We start from the raw sequence: 24,998 nt of genomic DNA on the forward strand, positions 1-24,998 counted from the left end.
CTTGTTCCTTTCCTGAGATTTGCTGCTTTCCTCATGAAATCCTCTTTCCACACAGGGTCCGAGGGAGATTTGGGTTGTTTAACCAAGAAAAGGGGGGTGTTTTAAAGGTGTAATGCTCCAGCACTGTAGTGCATCAATCACATTGTTCACCTTTATCCACAATATTCCTGTTTTCCTGGGATTTAATTTACCCACAATATTCCTGTTTTTCTAGGATTTAATTTACCAGCATTTTTAAAATATACATATAAATTTGCATTATTTTTTTCTACTGTAGCCCCTCAGATGCACTTCATAATTATAAAGAAGAAAAAATCTAATTGCACAAGAGAATCTTCTTCAGCTGGGACTTTTTCACTCTCCTTGGAACAGGAAGTTTTTGTTGGGATTTTCACATTTTGCCTGCCGCAGTGGGATCTTGACTCATGGCAGGCTTGTAGATGCTATCATGAAAAGTTTTCATAACAACGGCTTAGACTCATAAATTTGGAGATTAGGGAAATGGTCATGGGAAAAATTGTAGTTTGGGAAGGACCAGTTTTTGCTTGGCTGAATTTTAGTTTCCTTTCAGAGTAAGAGAAAAAGATCTGGAAGCTCTGAGCAAACTCTTTGCTCCTCAGTAGTGGGTAGACTTTGCTGTGGGTGCTGGCTGGGCCATGTCCTGGGATCTCTGTGCTCTGCATTTGGACTTTTTGTTTGCTTTGGTGTTCACCAAACTGCCAAAGACCTCTCTGAGGGCAATGGAAGATCTCAGCTGAGCATGGCAGGAGCATTCAGGCTCTCTGTGACGCTGAGCAGTTTAATTCTGTCCCGTTACTGACCCCGAGTGGCTCTGGCCGAGGAGCCTGGACCGTGTGTGTGACCTGTGGTGGGCTGTGTGTGCCCTGTCGTGGTGTTTGGCAGCCGAGGGTCTCTGGGTATTTCACATCAAGGACATCTCTTCCCGGGAGACTGGGAAATGCCCATTTTCCAAAGCCATGGGCAGCCCATGGGCTCTGGTGCAGGGCTGGAACCCTCTCTTGTGCTCAGAACCTGCTGATGTAACAGGTGTCCACTGGACTCCAAAAGTCCCAGCTCTCCACCAGCCTGGAATTTGATTTCCTGCTCCTTTCTCCTCTCCTAAGCCACTTCTTTCTTTTGGCTCTTGCAAAAAGTGGTGTTTGCAGGGAAGAGCAAAACCTCACCTGTGGTGAGGAGAGCCCTGGGTGCTCCTGCTGTGGGTGCTGGGCTGGGGATGTGCCTGTGGCAAGGATGGTGATAAAGGGGTGGCATGAGGGGCGGTGGAAGGGTCCAGCTGTGGTGCCAAGGCCCTGGGGCAGCCACCCCTGACAGGCTCTGTCTTGCAGCGGATCCGAGCCACGGTGAACAGCCAGGAGCAGAAGAGGTTGTTGATGGATCTGGATATCTCCATGAGGACAGTGGATTGTCCCTTCACCGTCACCTTTTATGGGGCACTTTTCCGAGAGGTGAGGCTTCTTGGGACTGCCCCTTCTCCCAGGCTCTGAATTCCCACTCCTGCACTTCCTCCAAGTGCCAGGGGTTTAATCTCCACCTGGACACGGAGATCTGCTCAGTCCTGGCCTAAGGATGTGTCACTTACTGTGGCTGTGAGGACAGCCACCTGCTCACAGCCTGGTCCCATAGTGTTAAAATTGCCCTGCCTTGAGTTCCTCGGTGTGGAGGAAAAGTGTGGAAAGCTCTGAAAAGCAGGATTTATTGAAGAGCTTTAAGTACAGCTCTGCAGAGCTGAACTTCTCCTGGCTGCTTGTTGGGAGCCTCAGTTCCTGATAAATTTCTGGGCTCCTAAATCACCGGGGCTCTGCTTTGGGAAGAGTAAACCCTAAATGGTAGGGAATGTGAACAGCACTGAATTCCAGAGCAGGGAAAAGAAAGCTTTGCTGAATGAGTTTGAAAAAACAGGGAAGGACCAAACAGGGCAGCAAAGGGCAAGGGCTGAAGGGCTTTGGGAAGGGAAGGGAAGGGAAGGGAAGGGAAGGGAAGGGAAGGGAAGAGAAGGGAAGGGAAGGGAAGGGAAGGGAAGGGAAGAAAGACAAAGAGAAAAAGAGAAAGAAAGAGAAGAGAAAGAAAAGAAAGAAAGAGAAGAGAAAGAAAGAAAGAAAAAGAAAGAAAAGCATGCTTTGTCCCAATATCTGGGTATCTGCCTGCTTTACCCTCCAGGGAGACGTGTGGATTTGCATGGAGCTGATGGATACCTCACTGGACAAATTCTACAAACATGTCATTGACAAAGGCCTGACGATTCCTGAGGACATCCTGGGGAAAATCGCAGTCTCTGTGAGTAGCACAGGGTGAGGAGGGGAGGGAAAGGGGTTTCTGTTCTCAGCCAAGTTCTTCATCACCCAGGCTCCCTGCTGTATTTGCACCAGAAGGAGCGTGGTCCATGTGCCAGCCCATGTGGGCATTCCCAGCTGGCCTCACTTGTCTGGTCTCAAGTGATGTTATTTATAAGCCATAAATGACCCCAAATGTGCCCATCCATACACATCATGGAGAGATGGCCCAGTGTGAGATGTGGGGAGGCTCCTGCAGTTTCTTTCCCTTCTCATTGGGGTCCTGGAGCCCCCAGGAGATCCCTGGGTAGCCATGAACACCTCAGGCTGCTGGCAGGCTGCAGGACTTGTGGGGGATGTGGTTTTCGTGCCCTCCAGGCAGGTCTGGGGGTGAAGCCAGATATCATTTCCTCCTCCTCCTGGTGCTGCAGCTGCGATTGACTGTGGATTTGTCGTTTCAGATTGTCAAAGCACTAGAACATCTCCACAGTAAGCTCTCCGTGATCCACCGAGGTGAGTGCCAGGCATGCACTGCCCTGCTCTCAGCCTAGCAAGGGCTCCCAAAATACCCGAGATTAGTGAGCCTTTGACAGCAGAAATACTCCCCAGCATCTCATGACTTGCAGCAAAACCCAGGCAGAGGAGATGGCTGCTGTTTGCTCCTTAAAATCTGCCTGCTGGTCCCAGTGCTTCCCTGAGGTGGAAGAGAAAGAGCTGGCTGTGAGGCTCTTTCCTCAGGGTAGAGGAAGGGCTGTTTCCCCTGGCTGCCTTTCCCTAAATCCATGCTCTGCTTCGTCACCTGCGTGAAATTCAGCCAGGCTTTCCCCTCTGACCTTGGGGAGCTTTGGGCCAGGCTTTGCCCAGGTTTGTCCCCCAGCTCCATGGCTCTGTGCTGGTGTGCAGTGAGAGGGATCTCTGCAGCCTCACCCTCCTGCAGGGATCCAGCCATCCTCACTCCCCTCCAGGAGCTCCCCTGAGCACCAGTGGAGCAGAACAAGTTTGACACCTAAACCAGCCTCAAATGAAATCATAAATTCCCTCCCTTAACTTTTCTGACATTTTCCCCTGTGGAGCATCTCAGAGCTGCAGTGAACACACTCAGAAACAAATTTGCAGTTGCTGCTTGACACCTTTATTTTTAAAGGGTCATTTTCAATTTGCCATGAGGAGGAAAGAGCCCTCCCTGGAGTGTGTGAGTGCCTGGGAAGCAGCAGAGTTCAGCTGGAGCAGGCAGTGGCACTGGGTATATTCTTCCTGTGGCTGGGGGTTGAGTTTCTGCCTTCTGTGTCACTTACAGGAGGTGGAAGCCCTGCTTGGCTGCTGGGTTTCTGTGAACTTGTTTCATTTCCACTGGAAATTGTCTTATTTCAGTGTAGAAACAGATGGGTGAAGATTTTGGATACGAGGCTTTTGATTGCAGAATGCTGATTAGAGAGCAGATATTAATGAGCTATAAACCCACAGTTCTGCTAAGGAGGACTCAAACACAGCTTGGGGCCTCCTTCAGAGGGTGTTTCAGCTCTTCTGTTTAATTCTTTATGTGGAGACAGAGGGTCTTTAGGAAGTGACCTGTTATTTCTGGGTGGCAGCAGGGAAAGGATTGCTCCCTTTGGAGCAGTGTCACCTGTGCTGTGCTGAGACTCCATTTGCGATTAGCCTCACAGAGCAATTGCCTGCTGTGCAGGGAAGCACCTCCATGCTCTCCTGGATATTGCTTCTTGGCATTTCTGGGTGCCTTAATTTCCCTTTCTGCTGGGGATTGTAGCTGCTCTCAGGGGCCTGACGCGAGTGTGAGCACACCAGGGTTTGTAAAGCCATGCTGGGAAGCAGATAAATCTGGCAGTAATGGATAGGTGAGACTCTGGCCTGATTTCCATGGGGTGTGGAGCTCCCACTCTCCTGCTGCTGCTCACGCTGCAAGTTTGGTACCCCTAAAATCAGAGGCCTTTTCTGAACCTTTGATCCTTGCCTTAGTTTATTGCTCCTCTTCACCCTTTCCTGCCCCACATCCCTCCCCCATGGGTTTTTCCTTTTGCTGGCATGATCCCAGACCCACGGGGCCTTGCCAGAGCTCCCTCCCTTTGCAGACACCCCCTGGAATTGCCCCCAGCCCTGTGGAGCTGCTCCTATGTCCATGACCATTCCTTGAGCAGTGGGATGTGGTGGTGATGTCCAGAGTGACCTCCTGCTTCCCTAAATCAGAGAGGGGAGTGTGTGAGTGAAGGGCCACGGGCAGGACACATGACAGGCCCATGAGGCTGTCACCTGAATGTGCCACAGCCGCAGCTGGCGGGTTTTTGGCACGCCCGGGGTGCTGGGCTCTGCTGGACTCCTGGGGTGCCGTCTGCTGGTAGGGGCCTCTGTGGCTGTTTGTGGCTTGGCCCAGCCACCACCACGTGACAGTGACTGTGGTCTGTGTTCCTTCTTGCAGATGTAAAGCCCTCTAACGTGTTGATCAATACGCAGGGGCAGGTGAAAATGTGCGATTTTGGGATTAGCGGTTACCTCGTTGACTCTGTTGCTAAAACCATGGATGCAGGATGCAAACCCTACATGGCTGTAAGTGGAGAAGCTGCGTGGGGAGCAGCCAAAGGAACCTGAGCCCGGGGGGAAGGATCAGCCTCCGGCATCTGTCCTGGGGATTTGTTTGGGAAGACGTAGCCCTGAAGTTAAGGGATACAATCTCCTTGGGAGGGGAGACAGATCTCATGGCTCAGATCACATCTCCTGGGCACGGCTTCCTGCTGCCTCCTCGCCTCCCTGTGACCTTGGGGAAGGCTCTGGGATTGCTCCCTCTTGCCTGTTTGCCATTTGCCCCGTGGGAACAACAGTACTTAGCGTGGGGAAGAAAAACAGTCCCCAGGGGCTGGGTCCCCCGGGCTCCTCTGGGGAGCTGCTGTGCAAGATTCACCCTTTGCGGAGCGCTTGAACAGGGTGAAAACAGCCCTGGAAAACTGAGGTTTGTCACCCCCTTTGTGCCAGCTGTGCCAGGTCAGCTCCACCACCCCAGCCCCTGGTGCAGGTGCCACCTGCTTCTGGTGACCCATTTCAGTGCCTGCCCTTACTGGTGAGGACGGGGAACCAGCTGGGCCCAGCACAACCAGGAGAGCGAGGTGGTGGTGTGGGCTCAGGGGTGCTGGGCTGCCACCCTGAGAGACCCACCCTGGGGGTGGGCAGGGCACTGGGGCCGTCCCTGCTCCTCAGCCACCTTTGTCTCTGTTCACAGCCTGAGAGAATTAACCCGGAGCTGAACCAGAAGGGATACAGCGTCAAATCCGACATCTGGAGCCTTGGGATCACCATGGTAGGGTCACCTGGGGGCAGGCAGGGCAGCCAGCAGGGCTCGGTGTTGCTCGTGGGTTCATTTTCCTGCCCATAGCGGTACTGGGGGCGCTGGTTCCCAGGGAAGGTGGCGGGCTGGGAACGGGAATAACTAGGGAGGGCACGGGGGACGTGCCGCAGGGTTGAGGGGAAGGAGGAGGAGCTGCTTTGTCAGCCGCTCGCTGCTGAGGGGTGCGGAGGCCGCAGCTGCCGGGAGATGGCGGCATGGGCTAAGGCACGGCAGCTGCCGCGCGCTGCGTTCCCCGCAATGAGCGGCCTCGCCGCCCTCAGCAGTTCCCGGCGGGAGAGCAGCGGCGGGGGCGTTCGGGGGAATCCATCTGCTCCCAGAGTCGCTTCCCAGCGCAGTTACCCTGTGCAGCCTGGGGTTGGTTTTAACTCCCAGCCTTTCCCAGGAGGTGTCTGACACACGGGTGACACGGAATTGAATGTGGAGCTGTCTGGGTCTCCTCCAGCCTCTCGTGTTTGTTGGGGGAGGATGAGCAATATGTTGTGGCCAGGTGGGGTGAGGAAATCATAGAATCCCAGCATGGTTTGGGTTGGAAGGGGCCTTAAATTTCATCTCATCCCACCCCCTGCCATGGGCAGGGACCTTCCACTGTCTCAGGTTGCTCCAAGCCCCGTCCAGCCTGGCCTTGGGCACTTCCAGGGATCCAGGGGCAGCCACAGCTGCTCTGGGCACCCTGTGCCAGGGCCTCCCCACCCTCACAGGAAAGTCCCCATAACATCTAATCTGTATCTCTCCTCTTTTAGTACAAACCAATCCCCCTTTTTCTGTCACCGTTTGCCCGTGTAAAAAGTCACCCTCCCTCCTCTCTGTAAGCCCCCTTTAGGCACTGCAAGGGGCTCTGAGATCTCATTGGAATGTTCCTATTTCCAGGCCAAACAACCCCATTTGTGTGGAGCCTACAAAAAACACCCCTGGGTGGGCACATGGGGATCCCAAATCTGTGGGGTGGCTGTGAGGTGTCCACCCCCAGTCCTGAGGTGTGCTCTGTGTCCCCAGATCGAGCTGGCCATCCTGCGCTTTCCCTACGACTCCTGGGGGACGCCCTTCCAGCAGCTCAAGCAGGTGGTGGAGGAGCCGTCGCCGCAGCTCCCAGCAGAGAAGTTCTCAGCGGAGTTCGTCGATTTTACCTCGCAATGGTAAAATTCCCTCTTGGCCTCACTCTCCCCAGCCCCGCTCACCTTCACCATGCTGGTGCCCGTCTCCACAGGCAGCTCTCAACCCTAATTTTGGGCAGAACATTCCCTGGGCAAAGGCTGGGCCTCTGTGCCCTCGCTGAGCCTTGTGCAGGCGCCTGGCACTGTGCAGGCACAGCAATGCTGGTGGCAGCTGTGGGGGAACAGGCTTGGCTGCTTGGTGGGGGCACACAGGATTGAGGAGGCTCCTCGCTCCCATCGCCCCCACACCAGCAGCACAGGGTGCTGTGAGCAGGTGCAGCCAGGCAGCTCAGGTCCCTCAGTCTGGGAGGGCAGCAGGATAGGGAATGGCTGCATCCTCTCTCAGGGGACATGGTTCTGAGGGCAGCAACCCTGCAGAATTTGGCCCCTGCCAGTGTCTGTCCCTCTCCTGGGGCCCTGAGGCTGCTGTGTTGCTTTCCCCAGGCCTGGGAGCTGGGAGCAGCAGGAGCGTCTGGCTGCACTGTGGGCAAAGGGCTGGAGCAGCCAGGCTGCTGTCTGCAGGCTGCAGAGAGCTCAGGCAGCCCCGAGCAGAGCCTGCCCTCGCCGTGGCTCAGAGCGCTGCCGGCCGCTCCCTCCAGCTTCCCTGGAACCCGCCCGCCAGCAGGATTTGATTTTCCAGGCGCTGCAGTGCCACCCGCCTGCCTGCCAAGTTGGCAGGTGGCTGCTGGGTCTGCGTGGTGGCCAAGAAAGGACGGCAGATCGACAAATAGAGAAATGTGAGACTGTTCCCGAGCTGCCAGTGCCGGGGCCGGAGCCCGGCCGCTCTGCCATGACCTAGGAAGGGATTATCAGCTGCTCCTGCCTGGGGACTCTCAGTACCCGTGTTTAGATTCTTCAGAGTCTTGCTCAAACACGTTTTCATGTTCCTGTGGTCCAGCTGCTCATCTCCTGACCCACGCTGGGGAACACCTGCCATGCCCACCATGCCCTGGGCCTGGGAGAGGTGGGAGCTGCCTTGCAAAAACCCTCTCACAAGATGCCCCCTGTTCTTGCAAGGCCCACGCTGAGGTTTTGGAGCAGCTGCTGTTCCTCCTAACAGTGCTGCTGGCTCTGCTGTTTCCAAGCTGCCTGCTTGTGCCAGGCAGGCTGTTCCTTCCCAAGGGATTTGCTCTTCCAAGCCCCCTGTCTTGCAGCTCAGGCCGTGGCTGCTTTAGGAGTTACATCCACAGCCACTTTGGGGAGCACGTGGCGATTCCTTTGCAAAGGAATTTGCAAAAGTTTTGCAAATCCTGTCCTCCAGGGTCACTAAAGATCCCTCACATCCCTCAAGTGGGTAGCAGGGACTTGGAATGGTGAACTTTGCACCAGTTTTGTCTTGTTGGGATCTGGGAATTGACACCGAACCGGGTCACATCCACTCTATATCAAGCCTGGCTTAGGTCTGTGTTTATTCATCTCCTGCCTGGGGCAGTGCAGTCTGATCACCTGTAGGCACTGCAGGAAGGTTCCTGGGATGTCTGAGTCAGGATCAGATCCCAATATGACTCTTCATTCCTGAAAATTTACATTTATTTCAGTAACTTACCACCAGATTTCCTGGTATTAGTAACCTGGGAATCAATTTATTTTTTTGTAGGGGGTCTAAATTAAGAGCGTTACGCCAAATCTGGACACAGCTAACCTTCAAATTCACCTTGTCATCTTGGCTGGGGCTGCTCCTGAGCTGGGAGGATGTGACACATCCCGAACCTTCGGGCCGGCGATATTGGCACGTATCGGCCCCGGGTTCCTCTGTTCATTCACAACATGACACTAAACACGAGCCCTCTACACACAGCAAGCAGGAAATATCTGTTCAGTGTGTGTCCTCTGCTTCCTCTGGGCTCCAGCAAATCCCAGCAGAGGTTCTCACTTTTGTTTTGCTCAGTGTGACACCTTTTCCCTGCCACCGCCGTGTACGTGTGTGAAGATCTTTTCAAGTTGCTCCAAGTGTCTTTCCCCTAAATACACTGCCAGGAAGTGAGTAGAGATTACGTCCTGTCTTTTAAAAGCTATTTTCTGCTGGAGGGAAACCAAAATAACTTCCAGCTACAACCCTCCAGGGCCATCTGTTGTAGGAGAGGAGAAAAAAAGGATGTCCCATGGAACCGTCCCCGCTGATAACAGCACGGTGATAAACAAACAGTTGTACACGTGCTCTGGAGCCACTCAGTCACTGCTCCCAGGCAGAGCTTGGAGGCTGAATCCATTCCCTGAGTCACTGGCCTGTTGGAGAGCACCCAGACTCCCAGTTGTACCTGGCCCCCGGCAACAGGCAATGTTTGCAGTGGTGTTTTTGGTGTCTCCAGATCTCTTGGCGGGTCTCAAGCTCTTGTACCCAGCACTGTTCCATGTTGGCTGTCACTGTCCTCAAGGCCTAAAGTGTTTGCTCAGCTTGGATGAGTAGCTGAACTTATTCTACAGAGTCTTTAAACCTTGCTGTTGTCACAGTATGATTTTATGGCCTTGCTTAGATTGCAGGCTGAACGAAAATTCTAATTTTTTTCTTTTTTTTTTCCCAATTAAAGCTTGAAGAAGAATTCCAAAGAACGGCCAACATACCCAGAGCTTATGGTGAGTGTGCCTGCATCGAGCAGTGTGTTCAGAGCTGAAATGGGTTACAGTGAGGTGCTGAAGGCAGAGATTCCAATAGTGATGGTGATTTGGGATGCCTTGCATCCCTGTTTTCATAGCAGATGGGAGAATTGTGACACTTCAGAGTCCTGGGAGGGTGACTGCAGATCAGAGATGCTCTTTGAAATCTCAGCCAGGTGCTTTCCAGTCAGATAAAGGGAGAAAATACATGTTGAAGCAGGTAATGGGTAAGAATGACGCTGTGAAGAATCAGCTAATGAGGCTGAAATCCTCCTCTGGGGTTTGTGTGATGAATTCAGACACCTCAGTGCGCCACAAGAGCTGCAGGAGCCCAGTGGCCAACTGGGCTTTGCTGCCCTGGTGCCTTGGAGAGGAGGCTTTTTGGACAGAGTAATTCCTGGATGTTGGGGACAGAGACGAGTCTGTGACTAATTCCAGTTATTGAATTTCATCTGCTGCCTAGAGACTGTTTACTGTGAGGGGTAACTGAGGAATAACTAAGGAGGAAAATGCCAATAAAGGCTGGTGATGGCGGAATGCAGGGCACTGCTCTGTGCCCAGCCAGAGCTCTGGGCTGCAGCTGGCAAGAGCGGATTTTTCTGCTTGAGCTCCACAGTTTCGTGGCCTCTCTCTCTCTCCTGAGTTTCTGGTATTGATCCTGGTGCTCCTAGAAGCTGGCAAAAAGCAGGAGAGCTCAGGAAGTTGGTGTTTCACTCCTGCAGGCATTTCATCCTTTTTTACTCTCACACTATCTACAGCTTTCTAAAGGCAGGAAGGTGCCTAAATTTGTTATTTCTGAAGATCCTGACCCAAATGCTTGCTTGTCCCTGCATTCCCATCCCTGTCTGGTCTCAGTGGCAAGATCACCTGGATTAAGGGTGGAAACTGCTGCAGGATTTCCTCAGGCACTGGTATGCCCTACCCCACAATTTTTGGGACATGCATTATGCCTCCAGAGGGTCAGACCCATCACCACCTCATCTCACCTCACCATCTCTGAGGTGAGAAGGTGCCAGGGTTTAAGGTGCTTTTTACCTGCAGGTCGTGCTGGAATTCCATGCCCCTGAGTTGTAAGCAGTGAATAATTCCTGTGGCATTTGGTGCTGGGCCCTGTAATGCAATTAAATGATAGATAGGTCTGATTGACACACAGCTTGCCCCCAGACTGGCTTCAAACAAAGGGAGGCCTGAGATTTATGGCCCTTTTTTAAACTTTTTTTTGGGTACATTATTGAATAAATGCATCTCTATATTTTAAGCAAATTTCTGGACTTTGCCAAATGGCCTTTTATCAAAAAGGGTTCACTGAAGCAGCTCCATCTGCTGCAGCATTAATACCCATTGGCAAGGGAGTGCATTTCTATTGAATTAGGTTCTTGGATCACCTCTGGAGTATCTCAATGCTGTGGTATTTTATGGCTGACATGGATGTTGTGAGGTCCTGTGGTTGAGGGTTGCTGTTTTGTTGGGGTTTTTTCCTCTCTCTTATGGCATTAAGTTGTGGTCCTGGATTGGACTTGTCATTTAGGCCAAGGCTGCTCCCTTGCTTTCCTGTGGAATTGAGGTTTCTCATGGAAAGTATGACTCTGTGCTATCTTGAGCATCAGGAAAACTGATAGGGGTGCTTAATTCCATTTAAAAACCCACTTCCCGAGGTGAAGCGGAGTGTGAAACTACTGCAGGGCCGGTGGTCTGCACATCCCGCCTGGCACGGGGGCTCTGGGCCATGGCCAGGCTCAGGCCTTGCAGAGGGCTTGGCTTCACGGGGACACAGGGCTGGAGGGCACTGCTGCCACCCCTGGCACACTGGGGGTGCTCCCGGGCTGTGGTAGCTCTGCTTTGGGAGTCACTGCACGGGGATGTGAGAGCAGGGACAGCGCACTCGGGTGATAACAGGCCAGGCCACGGGGGTCTCCTCTCGGAGTTATCCAGGACGCTTCGATTCCTGTGACTGTCTGACCTAGGGAGACCTCAGGTTTTGCCTGGATCTTTGCCTCAACCCATTCCAGCCCTGTTTCCCACATAATTGTGCTTCCTCTTCCTTACTGGTGTCTTTGGATCGCTTCCCAGCCACTCAGAGCTGCCTCGTCTTATTCCCTGGATGACTTGCCACTCAAACCCACCTTGAAAAACATCTTTCCTTTGCTCTTCTTCTCCCTCCACTTGGCCACTGCCATTAAACATCATTGAAACAGCCAATGCTCAGGGACTGAGGTGAGGGGCAGCTTGGAAAAACTCTGGAAACACAAAATTATTTTTAAAAACCTGACTTGCAATGAGTGGGTTGGAAATCAAAGCACCAACCTTGTTTAGAGCAGAGATCAGTGTGAGCCCTGCAGGGCCCTGGCTACCTTTTGGTTCTCTCTGACACCGTCCACACAAATAAATCTGATTATCTGCCAGGACAGTGGGTGTCAAACAAGCTTTTGGGGGTTTTCAGGTGGGATCTCAGCTTGGTGTGTTGCTGAACCAAGCAAACTGAACTGCTGGTGCTGATGGAGAGGGGCTTTTGTTGCTGTCGGGGGGATTTGGTTGTGGTTTTTCTCCTTACACGTATTTTTCCGTTCGTGCTGAAACGCAGGCAGGATTTTCTGGCAGGCTGTCTCCCCATGTCGGTCAGGATGAAGTAGTTAAACACACAAGTGTGGATGGTTTGCAGTCGGGATGGCTTTCCTGTGTGGTGGTTGGGGTGAAGGAGCCACTCCTGCTGCGAGGAGGGGCAGTTCAGGGAAGAAATGAGACTCAGGAGTCACCAGAGGGTAAATAAATACACAGATAAAGCAGGAAGCTGAGGGAAAACCACTGCAGTCAGCAAGGTTTGCACTGCTCCAGTTGGAGCTGGAGCGTGTGGGATGGGTAACCATGGTCTGGGGGGTGTTATGGGGCAGATGGAGAGGGTTTTCTAAGGCTTTCCCTTGCCTCCAGAGCTGCCCAGCTCAGCCCTCTCAGCCAGGGCAGGGTTTAGGGGGAATTCAGGAGGCCATCACAACTTCGTGGAGCAGCCCTTGGGCTCCCCAACTTGCCTCGGCTGTAAAAGCCCAATATTATGATGCTAAGGACAAAACCTTCTTCACTGTCTAGAGGATTGTCTGAAAAGCTTTTTGCTCCAGCCCTCAGCATGGTGAATAATAAACTCTGCTGGTTTTTCTCTCTTTCCCAGCAACATCCTTTCTTCACCCTGCACGAATCCAAAGAGACAGACGTCGCCTCTTTTGTCAAGCTCATCCTGGGAGACTGAGAACTGGACTTGTAAAAGAATTGCCCTTCTGTGGACTGGTGGGTGCAGGGGAGGGGCGCGTGGCAGGACTTGTCATGGAAGCACCAACAGAAAGTCGCCGTGTTTTGTTTTGTTTTGTTTTTATTCTGAGAAACCCCGCCTCGCCCGAGCTTTTTTAAAGGGTTCTTTGGTATCCATAGTGACATAGAACGAGCTGGTTAGTGGAATGAATTTTAATAAGGTTGGTAACCTTAAAACAAAAACAAAACAACAAAGAAAACCCATTTTGAAAGAGTGATTTACATATTTAATGACAGTCGAAGTTCCTCTTCCTAACTCGCTCCTCATCCTCCTTCCCTTCCCCTTGAACCAGAATTTGCTTTGTCATGGTAATAGGTGCTATGGTAGTCATGAAGTTGTATGTAGATTTATATTTTGTCCCTTACATTATTTTAATATTTATGTTAAGTGCTTGATGGAATAGATTTCTGTTTTATATGAGGATGAGTGCGTGGTGACGATGATGATGATGCAAAATGAGGCCACAGCAAGCAGCACTCGTAGAGCTTGGCTGGGGAAAAGGTGTCCGAGGAGAGGAGAGAGGAGAGGAGAGGAGAGCAGAGGAAAAGTGTCTCTGTTGCGGAATATATTTAATGTGCATCATAAAAGGAATTGGTAAGCAAGCCTTGCAGCTCAGCTGCTCGAGCTGTGTCAGGGAGGGAGGCCACGGTGTCCCCTGTGGTCACCTCTTTCCGGACACCACGCTCCGAGTCTGGCCGGCGCTGCCCGGCCTCCAGCTGGGCCAGCTCTGTCCCACCGCCCTGCTCTGCTGGAGAGGGCGGGCTGGGAGCTCTGGGAATTGCTGGGACAGTGTCTGGGACAAGAGGCCCGGAGGGAAGGAGGCTGTCAGAGAAGTTGCACAAAGACAGGAGGAGGCTGCCCTGGTCAGTGCCCACTGCCCAGCAGCGTTGCAGTGCCCGAGGCTCCCTTGGGCTGGGGATGAGCTGCTTTGGGCCTCAAAGGGAGTTCCTCTCTCCTTCTCGGGGTGAGGCAGGATCACAGGATGCACAGCATGACACCCATGAAAAACGGGATGTTTTAGTGGTGGTTTCCAGAGCTCGTGGCACTGCACTGGCAGCAATGCCTCCATGCTTGCTCACAGAGTCTGGGAGTGCCAGCGCTCCCAGGAGCCCGTGCTGGCACGTGGATTGGGCTGTGTCCAGCTCCAGCTGGGATGCTGCAGGCAGCCAGGAGCACTGGGCTCTTCCCTGGGCTGCAGGTGGGAGCTGCAGCCTGGGAAACCACACAGGGACCCCACAGCCCATCCCAGCCTGGAGCTCCTTGCTGCTGGCCGGGTCCCTGGGGACAAGCTGCAGGCCAGGGGCAGGAGAAGGGGGCAGGTGAGGTGGGAGAGGAGCTGGAGATCACCCTGCCCTCAGGTCATGGAGCACTGTCTGGAGCCAGGGGCACTGTGCCCTGCGAGTGTTGCCAAGCCTGGCGAGGCCGCTGGCTCCATGTTAATGCAGGTCTGAGCCATGCCTGCCCAGCTGCCTGGCCTGGCCATGAGCTCCTCTGCCTTTGCCTTTGCCTTCTTCCCCCAGCCCTGGAACAGGGGCCTGCCTATCTGTTCCGGCTGTCCCAGAGGCTGCACAAGTGCCTCGTGCCCTGCACGCGCTTCCATCCCCACCCCTCGCTTGGGCACAGCCTCTGGGAGCCAGGTCTGAGCAGAAACTCACCTTGCTCTGCAGTACTGAGCTGTGCAGGACATTGTTCCACCCTGCTCTGCCAGGTTAGCAGCTCCAGACTCTGCTGGCGTAGGTTGGAACAGTGTGAGTAGATTTTGGGGAGCAATCCCATGGAAGGGCTGATGGGGAGGGCAGTGTTCGGAGCAGGAGCTGTGGCAGGGGTGCTGGGACATGCCAACACTTTGAAGAGGCGCACAAAGACGCCGCCAGTGCCTGGGCTGCCACTGTCACTGCACCACAGGGGTGGCTGTGAGCCTGGAATGGTGCAGCTCTGCCCTGGGGCTGGCAGTGACAGAGATAGGAGAGCATTTGTCGGGATTTATTGATCCTTGTGCCCTCAGCTGCAGAGCAGGGGGCTCAGAGAGGGCTTGCAGGAATCAGGGTGTGATTCACAGGCCGTGCAGGCTTTGGGGAGGAGGTTCCCCTTGCTCAGCCCTGTCCCAGGAGCCTCCCCAGCCCTCGGTAGAGGATAAGCTCCATATCCCGCTCTGTGCCGAGGGGAACCTTTCAGGTTACATTTTGTGGCGGATGAAACACGAGGATGTTTTACTTCACAGTGTAATTTTAAGAGGCCTCGCATGGCTCATGATCTGCCCTCTCATATTCCATGGTGTGTGTGTGTGTTTTCTCTCTCTCACTTTCTCAGAGTCACAGAGCTGTTTTGATTGATTGTCCTCAGCTGCAGCTGAAAGTCCAGCCAGCCAGTTTATAGACTTGGTTCCAGCATCAATTCTCGCTTTGAAAAACATGACATTTAAAACCACCCTTTGGTTTTCCTACATATGGATCTGATGCTTTTGTTAAAGATTGTTTTTGCTGCTTTTCCCCTGCAATATAAGTCTCGTTTGGACACCGCATCTCCTTGACCTCAGAGCACCTTCATTTCAGTGCCATTGCAATTGACAGGTTGAATTTATGAGATACTGTCAAAGTTCAGTATTAATAGCAGATATTAATGTCACCAGCGTTTTCCAATAGAAAATTAATGGCAGTGTTGTCTGCAGCTGGTAACCCCCTAAAAGGATTCCTCCATGCCTCCACAAAGGGCTTGCTTTTATGCTCTCTGCTCTTGCACTGCTTGGGCTGCCAAATCCCTTTGTTTTAATGACATGACAATAGGGCACTCAACAAATCACTTCCCTTCCCTGCTCCTTCTCCATGACTTTGTTCCTTTTAAAGTTGTTTGCGTCAGCCCAGAGTAAGTGTGGAGCTGTCTGAGCATGAGGATGGGAAGTGCTGTGAGAGATCCCCAGCGCTGAGGGGAGCTGTGGCAGGGGAGGGCCCATGCAGGGCTGTGGGGTTGTCCCTGCATCCTGCATGGTGGACACAAAGCTGGGCCTGACCCAGGAATTTCTTAGACAGAAGCCTGAGCTTGGTGGCCTCAGCTCAGGGAGGAGAGCCAGGGACTCCTGTGTGCTTCAAAGCCCTGCAGACCTGCTGGGCTGCAGGATGAAAGTCAGGCTCTTGTCTCTGCCATTTGATTGTAACCTCTGTGAAGATAAAAAAAGCCTTTGGTCGCTGCTCAGATCTTTGCTTGGCCAGAACACGAGCACAGCCTCGCCTGGGACAGACACAGGCTCTGGGATATGAAAGCTTTCCTGGCAGCCTTGCCCCCTGAACAGCAAAGCTTTTGAGGCTTAAGGATGTTCTTCACAAAGGTTTTCTGTGTTCACGCAGCACAGGGCTGTGGGGTTGCCCCAAACTGGGATTTTTAGAGAAGTGGGTCTCAAATGCCATAAACTTGAAAGAACCCCTAAACCAGGGATCAGAGAGAGATCAAAGCTGCCGGGAGCTCAGCACTGAGCTGTGACCTGGACCAGCTGTGGATGGATTTGCAGGGCAGGGAGGGCCTCTCCAACCTGCCACAGGTTATCAGGATGCAGGGAAGAGGCACAGCCCATCCCCAGGGGTTCCCAGGTGTGATGTCCATCCTCTTCTTCCCCCCACCATACAGCTCCTGATGCTCCTGCAATCTGCAGGATGCTGGAGGTCTTGCCCTTGCTGGAGCTGTCACTGGCAGGAAAGGTGTTTTCTGGGTCCCCAAGAGCCCTTTGGTCCCTTAAATCTGAAAGGGCAGTTGGAGGGCATTTTCTGGTTGCTGTTTTTAACCACCAGGTTCATGCTGCTGCACTGGGTGTAATGCCCACCTTTCCTGGAGTTGTTCCAGGTGTACAAACCTTGACACAGATATCTCTGTACTGTATTTCTGTGTTTCCCTGACTTTTGCTGAGTTTACTGGTGACAAAGAGGCAACTCTGACTTGTTAAAGAGGTGGAACGTCATTTCTGGAGGCAGGTGTGTGACAGAGGAGGCAGTTGGTGGGTCCCTACTTGGAAAAATCCCTAAAAAAAGATCTGCAGTTGATCTCCCTGTTGTTCAGCAGGTGCTGCTGGGCCAGTGCTGCTGCACCTTGTCCTGGTGGGACGGGGCTGCCAGGGGCCAAGGGCATTCACAGCCCCAGCTGGGATTTCTCCATACTTGCTGCCAGCCAAGGGTGTACCTGCACGTTTCCCTTCTTCCCTACAAGTTCTGGAAGAGGAAGTCCTGCTTGGTCAAACATTGCTTTAGTGGCTGGTCTGATGTAGTTCAGACAAGGTTCCCACCACCTCCCTCATTTAATAGACCTCTTTTTTATTCAAAACAACCCTCAAACTCCTCTCTCAGAAAATCCAGCCAAGATGCTCTTTTCCCCCCTCCCCCCCTTTTCCATCTTGTTCCTCTTAGAGGAACTCTGGGAACCTCTTGGTGCTTTCACTCTTTCACATGCCAAAGATTGCTGCATCCCCCTTAGTTATGCTCCTGCCAAACCAGATCTTCTAGTCTTGCCTCAAAAATCATCCACTTCCCCGCTCCTTGGGGTTCCTTTTGTTGCAGTTGCTTTTTCATTGAATTTCCTCGTGTTTATTGACATGTCTATTGTTGAGCTTCCTGGACACATGCAGCTCTCTTTTTGGGATACAGGGAAAGACAAACAGTTGCCTTCACTTCTCTGCCCCTGCTGTTGGGGAAACACTGTCAGTGATGTGATTCCTACAGATGGGATGGGTCTCATGTAGAGCTGGGGTCATGGAGGGTGTAAACTGGCACTGCTCCACTGGCTTGGCTGGAATGAGGCCAGTTTTGTCCAGCTGAGAATCTGTCCTTGATGTCCAAACAGTTATTACACACTAATAAAGATTAATGATTGTAAATCCCCACGGATTAGACATAAAATGGCAAGTTTTGCTCATTAATCTTTATTGCCATGTTATGGTTGTTGATGTTAGAGGTCCTCTCTCTGCTCTGGACATGCCCAGAGGTGGGGGCTGAGCCTGGGGAGATGAAGGGTGGACAAAACACACCAGATGTCCACAGGTTTTACACTCTTGTGTCCTCCCCCCAGGTTCCTGGTTTCCTTGAAAGCCCTTAACCAGCAGCAGAGGATGAATCCCAGAGCTTTATCTGCTCCTCTGGCCTCTGCCTGGGCTATAAAACCCAGATTGTTTCTGGTGAGAAGGGATCAGATCTCCTCATTAATATTTCAGCTCAGCCTCTGCTGGAGCAGATGGAGAATGTGAAATTTGCCATGTGCTCTGCAGAGCTGGGAGATTCCCCCCTGGACCATGGCTGGAGGAGTGGCAGCTCTGCTGAAGGCTGAAAGGACTCTTCCTTCACGTAACCCCACTCCATAAAAACAGTGGGTTTTGTCAATAAATAGGGCCAGAAAAAGCTGCATCTCAGTTCCGGGGTGTTTGCAGATGCATGAACACAGCCAGGAGCTGCTGGTGCTGGTGCTGCAGGCACAAAGGTCCGTTGCTGGATAGATGAAAAGGACTCTGAGAGTGCAGTGAACTTCATGGCATAGGGACAAAACGAGTCCTCTGCTGGGCAGCTGGTGGTCAGTCCACCCTGCCAGGGAGGGTCTGAAGCATCAAGAGAGGCAGGACGCAGCCACAGGTCCATCGAGGGCACAGCCTGAGAGCAGCCTGGTTGCCCTTTCCCTCCCCACATCTTCCTTCAGGCCCGGATCTGTGGGCAGTGGGTCCCAGGTTGCCACTGCATCCCCAGTTCCAGCAAGGGGAGAAAAATCTAAATCCCAAAGAAACCCACAGGGAAAAACCTGCAAGTGAACAAAGACGTGTTGCTGCTGTGTGGCCTTAAACGATGGGAAAAGCCTGGGAGAGGCCTCTGCAGCTGAGAGAGAAGAGGGGAAGCATTTAAGGTGGTCTCTGACCGGCTTAATGCTGGAAATACCCAATTTACAGCCCACCAGGAGGAAGGAATTTGCCAGGGGCCCACACAGCCGGCAGTGCCGTTCCCCTGGGAGTAGTTGGGGCAGGATGTTTGTGAGGTGGCTCCTTCAGAGCAGCCCTGGGATGCTGGAGAGCTCTTGGCCTCCGTGGACACCTCATCCCACACACCTTCGTGGTTGTATTTGCATACCTGGGATTTTATTGGCAGCCAGCGGGAAGGGGCCTCCATGCAGCTGTCCATGGAGTGCTTTGGGAGAGGAAGGAGCTGCCTGTCCTCCCCAGTCCCTGCTCCCTAATCCCACAGCTGGGAATTAGCTAAACCAGCCACCCTGCAGGTCTCCAGCCCAAGCAAGACTTTGTCCCTTCATTCACTGCCGTTCCATTAAAAATCCCTCTGGGAAAGCCAAGCAACTCTGGAGCTGCAGCAGCCCTGCTCCAAGGTGGCTCAGCCCAGCCAGCAGCCAGGATGGGCCACAGTCCCTTCCTCGGGAGGCTCTTGGTTTTTAAAGGATGGGGCGAGAGTCCAGCGGCCGCAAGGTTCCGTGGGGACAAGCCGGGAAAAGCTTGGAAGCGCCTGAAGTGCGCTGGAAGTGGAGATGGAAATCTCAAAAGATCAGACGGCTTTCGGCGATTTCCAAAGCTGTCTGGTTTTAGCCAGACCTGAAAACCCTTCCTAGAAGTTTTATTGCAGGGTATTTTGATCTGTTACTTTCACTTTTGGGCTTAGCTAAATCCAGGAAACTCGGAATAGTGTAATTTTTGAATAAAGACTAAACACACCCCAAGTATTCCTGAAGCGATCAGGAAAGCTGCTGCTTGGTTTATCTTCCAGGAATAATTCAGACCAGCTCAGGGTTTAATTCAGTCTGGTTTTGCCCCTAGATAATGATTCTTTTTGAGGAAATAAAGAGAGCAGACCATGGTTTTTCCAAAAGGCTGTGACCCGTCACCATCACCTCCTCCCATCCAGGAGGTGGATGGATATAAATGCTCCAGTGAGAGGGACCAGTGGCTGGTGGCTGGAAGAGCAGCCTGGAGTATCCAGGACCTCCAAAAACTCACATGGACATGGTTTCCCCAGGAACTGTGTGACAGAGGTATTGGGATCTGCCACATCTGGGATTTTTCCCTCTAGGAGAGAACTTCCAGTCATCTCAGAGTGTCCCAGAACACTCAAAACCCTTCACCATTTGTGTGGGGTGTTTTTCAGGGTGGATACTCTGAAAAGTCAGGAAGGACCAGGTGTCCTTGATTTGCACAGCCAGAGTGAAGAAATGTGGATAAAGTGCCTCATGAGAGCCAAAAAAGGGTGTGTTTAAAGATAAATCCCAGCCTCTGTCACAGCTGTTGAGCCAGGATCAAATTTTCCCAAATCCAGGCCCAGCTGCAGAGCTCTCCATCCATATTTAGCCCAAATTTAGAATTTAGTCCCAAGTCCTGCATAAACACCTGCAGCATGGACTCTGCCTTCTGAGGGGCTTCTGGCAGGTTGGGGCTCAAAATACATCCCCCAAACCCAGGATTTGGCTCCGAATATTCCCTTTAAAGTCCCTGTGTAAAGTGAATTTCCAGGGCTCGGCCGCTGTTTTTATTTTGGTGAATCGAGTGGTTTGTGCTTGGTGAGAGCTGTCCCTGTGCCAGAGGCTGCTGGAAATAGTCACAACATACAAAATAGCTGGAATTCTGCATTTTTTAGTAGCAACACAACGAGGGGAAGCTGCTAAATGGAGCTTCTTGTAAGCTGGAAATGTGTTGGAGGAAAATTTGTCATTTCTTGTAGGAAAAAAACCAAACCAAACCAACTGTCTAAAATTGTCCAAAATCTTCAGTTTAAGGAATTACAGTTTTATTGGCAAAGCTCCATGTTTAGCATCAATAGATGGGATTTCTAGACTTTCTGTCTTAAGGTGTGAAATCTGCTTTTTCTCGAGATGGTGGGAAATCTGTAACAAGGATATTTCTATATCATTTTGGCTAGGAAAAAAACCCACCAAAATATGAGCAAAAAATGGAAAAGCACCCAGTTCCCAGTGGTCTCTGGTGTTGAAGAGGGTGCAGGCAAAGCACCTGAAGATGTTAGGAAGGAGAAGACTTCCCACCCTTCTGTGATGCAAGTCCTTACTTTACTTTATTTTTAGGATTTTTTTTTTTACAGTAACATCATTTGGTTTCTAACTGTGAAAGTCTCTGCTTTTCCACACATGTGGAAGGCTGATTATTCTTTCTCATGGTCTTCTTATTTATTATTTATCCTTTTCTGGTACTATCCAAGAGGTGCTGCAGGTATCTCCCAGCCTGCCCTCGAGCCATGTGGAACCCCTGTGGTATTGATACTCCTGACAGCTGGGATGGCAGTAGACAGCTAATTATGATTTTAAATTATATTTATAGCAATTTAGATTAATTTTTTTTAGTGTCCTGGTTTGCTCTAGAATTAGGGATGGGGATAAGGAATCTTGCTTTAAAAAATTGTCATTTTTTGATTTTTCTTTTAACATCTTGGAGGCTTCTGAAGAAACCTGCTCACCTTTAATGTTTTTAGTAGGAGAAGCACTAGGTGGGTTTCAGTTGTTCCTTCGAGAGGGGATTGAGTAGCACCAGGGTTCAGTTTAGCTGATAAAATGCTCTGTGTCACACCATTAAAATCACCCTGAATTCTGACAAAGCAACCACTTCCCTCCTGAAAATTAAAATCTGGTTGGTGACAAACTTGGTTTGTCCAAGGCTCATGCCGGGCTTCTCTCTGTCAAATTTCCATGGAGTTTGCTGGAGCCACTGGGGTGGTCAGGATTGCCCAAGGCAGGGCTGGGGGACAGCCGAGTGTCACCTCTGGGGATGCAGGACACGTGTCCTGCAGAAAGGATGGAGCAACTCATGAGCAGCTTCTTGCTCTGTAGGGCATGTTGAGGGGAATCCCGTAAGTGTGGGAGAGAGTCAGGACTGGAGGCTCAAAACCCATCGGGTTTTGTTCTTTTTATTCCCTTTCTCCCCTTGGAAAGGTGCTTCCAAAGCCTCCCCAGCCTTTCTGATAAAGAGTAATAGAATCACTGAACTGCAGAGACATTCAGGGTGGAATAGGCCTTTAAAACCATCGAGTTAACCAAAACCCCAGCACTGCCAAGGCCACCACTAACCCATGTCCCCAAGTGCCACATCCACACATTTTAAACCCCTCCAGGACGGTAACTCAAGCCCTTCCCTGGGCAGCCTGGGCGCTGTGGTGCAGCTGTTTCCAGACAGCTCGCGCTGCTTCTCTGGTTTGTTTTCTCTCCCCTATGTATAAGAAACATTGGGTAGCAGAATGTGGAATTGATTAGAAGTTCATAAAGCAGGGACCTCAGAAGGATGTGGGTATAAATGCTTTTCAGGCATCCGAGGTGAACTTTAAATGGAGCTTTGGCCCTCATTCTCGTTCTGCTTTTCAAAAATCATTTATGAGAAAGTGGAGCTGTCAAAGCCATGCATGAACTTTGCCTTCTTGCAAATAACTTGTCTCAAAGTAAATTGTCCAAATGCACAAGAAACTTGTCTCAAAGTAAATCCAGTAGCTCTACAAAGCTGGAATTATGTGCATTAGACGGTGTGTGTGGTGTGTGTGTGTGTGTGAGCACATGTTGTGCTTGGGGGGGTGCAGGACCATTTTGGAGATTTAAAGAAACACAATGCAAGTGCTTTTTCAAAAAAGAAAAAAAGGCAACGTAAAATATTTATTTCTTGGCAGAAGTACATCAGACCACATCTCCCATCCTTCTTTTAATTGCTTGGAGTTTGTTTGTGTTGTCTCAGGCTTTGCTGGTTTCCTCCGCAGGGCTCTGTGCTGCTCGCAGCCTGTCACCTCACACAACCCCGCTCGCAGCCAGGGCACGGGGCAGCTCCAGCTCCTCGGGAAAGCCCCTGGGGTGCCATCAGTGCAGCAAAGGCAGAGGTGGTGTTGGATTAAAGGCAGGGCACTGCAGTGTGGGTGATTTTCAATTTTTAGCCTTGTCGAGGGAACTCTTTCCTTGTGAGAATCAAAACTGCCACATCCTAAGGCAGGACCCCGAATCACAGCCTTGGGGAGGGTGTGTTGGCCGGACAGAGCAGGCTTGGAGAGTGTTACTGAAAAGGAAAGAGGTGCTGACATTGGTGTGAGGTGGCACTGGGGTGGTTGTCAGTCTCCCCGTGGGCTTTGCCCACGGTTTGGAGCTGCCCCGTGCAGGATGGACGCTCTGAGCTCCTGTTCCAGCCAGGTGCAGACACTGCCAGGTTCCATCAGTCAGATACTGCCAAGGTCACAGGGTTCTCCCTGTGCTCCAGAGTCCTTCAGTGGTCACCTGGCTGCCCACCTGTCCAGCTGCACATCCCCTCCCTCTGGCTCCATCTGCAGCACTTCCCTGTGTTGTCTCCTGGTGCTCTGGAGGTGAGCAGGAGTAGGAGAGTGACAGCAGGACCACGTGTGTAACGTTTGAGAGGCTTTTAGTTGATGTTGTTTTAATGAGATGCTTTTAGGTCCATGCTGCACTGGTATTCTTTAACCTTCACTGCCACAGATTCTTTCTCCCCACCCTCTTCACTTAAATCAGATTGGCAAAATACGTTTGACTTGGAAAAAAACCCCAAAACAACCCCAAACCCTGCTGATGGGATAAGTTAATTCTCTTCACTGCGCTTTGATTTGATTTCTCAGGATACCCAGAGGTTTTTCACTGCTGCTGAGAGGGGACAGGACACCTTTTTGGAAACTTCAACCACTGTAACAGTTTTCCAGATGTGCGTGTGCGTGTGTGTGTGTGTGTAGCCCGGCACTGTGCGTGCGTGTGTTCTGCTGAATATTATGTGCATCTCTGAAACGCTTCAAACAACTGCCTGGAAGTCAAAAACCAACCACCTCTTTCCAGTCATATGTTTGCCGTGACTTTTCATAACCACACTTGAAACTAGTGGTCTTGGATGGAAATATTCAAAGAGCAGGGCATCTTTATAGCAATGGTATGTCAGTCGAATTACGGAAAATGTACACAAAAATAAATAAATGAAATTTAAAAGGAACATTCTCTCAGCCTACCTGTGTTTCCCTCAGTGGAAGTGCCACCAGTTGTGTCGGGACACGCTTTGGGCAGCTTCTGCCAGTCCTATGGGAGGTTTTTAGGGATCATCTTACTGCCAACAGCTTATCGTACATTACTGAAAACTCAGGAATGCTCAAGCTGCTCGACAGGGATAATCGTCAGCCCTGCTGCCGCTGGTTTTCCTTTCCCTGCTCGGGCTGGCGGGAGCAGGCGCAGCCACATCCCGTCCAGCCCACATCAAAGGCACGGCCCGGCTCCGCCGCCGCGCTGGAGGGACGGGAGCAGCGGCTTCCTGCCCCCACCTTCCCCAAACCAGCTTTAACAGGGGTTCCGGGGGACACGGCCCCGTGCCCAGCATCATTTTGGGGTGCAGCTCTCGGGGCTGGGCTCTGCTGGAGTCGGAGGCTCGGCTCCTCCCGGCGATGTGGCCGAGGGGGTTTGGTGCAGCTGCCGGGCTGCAGAGCAGATGTGCTGCTTCGCTCTGTGATTCCCCAGCTCCCGCACCCAGCCCCGGATCCCCTGGCAGCCCCGTCGCTGTTATCTGCAGCGAAGCTTTTCTCAAAGGGTGACTCTCAGGCCGTGCTTTTGTCCTGATGCAAGGCCAGTGTTCACCCTGGATTTGTTGTCTGAGCCAAAGCGCTTTGCTGGAGTGAAGTGCGCTGGGCTGGCCGTGCTGAAACATGAATCGCTGCTTCCCTCCTCCTCGTGTAAATAAAATTACCCTTCCATTTATGTTAGAACTGCTGAAAACAATATCCCGGCTCCCTCTGCTGATCCTGTAGTCCCAGCAAGGCGAGAGCACTGCCTGCAGAGCTGAGGTGCGCACAGTGAACTCCAGAGAAGCAGCCTGGTTAGCAAAAGAACTTTGAGGGGCACAGCTTTTAAACCGTGCTGAGCTTTGTAATGCAATTATTTGGGTTGAAAATGGCAGATCCTGTTCCCTCTGCCTCCCCTGCCTGTTTCATGTATGAAATTGTGAAGTGATTCCTGCGTTGTCCCACCTAATGTCACATGGAAGTGATGAAGAGAACAGGGGAAGTTGAGGTGTGAGGAAAATCAATGTTTATCACCTGGAAGGAGCACAGAAGCCTGGGCTGAACGCTTTAGGATTGCAGCAGGAACGTTACCCAGCAGCGGGAATGCTGGTGATGCTGAGATTGCCATAAAAATGTTGGAAGGGAAGAGTTGCAAGAGGCACAGACCCATTTCTGAGAATCCTAAACTGAACAGCTGCTGAAGTTCTCCCTGCGGTGCGTGTGCGTGTGTGTTCTGTTTAAAAGGAAGAAATTAAGAGCCATACTTTTATTTTATCAAATCAAATTACCCCTGTATGCTCAGAATATTTATGCACCAGTGCTTTTTTTTTT

The 24,998-nt window shown here is 51.7% G+C and overlaps 1 protein-coding gene across 1 annotated transcript in view; it reads left to right on the top strand.

Annotated features, from left to right (window-relative positions):
- The window catches only part of MAP2K6 (mitogen-activated protein kinase kinase 6), a 52,858-nt gene extending 29,247 nt beyond the window's left edge, over positions 1–23,611 (top strand). The window contains exons 5-12 of the mRNA XM_082293866.1: positions 1,347–1,466; positions 2,179–2,295; positions 2,753–2,804; positions 4,723–4,850; positions 5,518–5,595; positions 6,637–6,776; positions 9,323–9,368; positions 12,550–23,611. Coding sequence (XP_082149992.1) covers positions 1,347–1,466; positions 2,179–2,295; positions 2,753–2,804; positions 4,723–4,850; positions 5,518–5,595; positions 6,637–6,776; positions 9,323–9,368; positions 12,550–12,627 — 759 coding nt within the window. The 3' untranslated portion in view covers positions 12,628–23,611. The remainder of the gene's footprint in view (positions 1–1,346; positions 1,467–2,178; positions 2,296–2,752; positions 2,805–4,722; positions 4,851–5,517; positions 5,596–6,636; positions 6,777–9,322; positions 9,369–12,549) is intronic.
- Positions 23,612–24,998: the final 1,387 nt, after the last annotated feature.

Source organism: Coloeus monedula (genome assembly GCF_965178545.1).
Source record: "Coloeus monedula genome assembly, chromosome: 19".
NCBI lineage: Eukaryota > Metazoa > Chordata > Aves > Passeriformes > Corvidae > Coloeus > Coloeus monedula.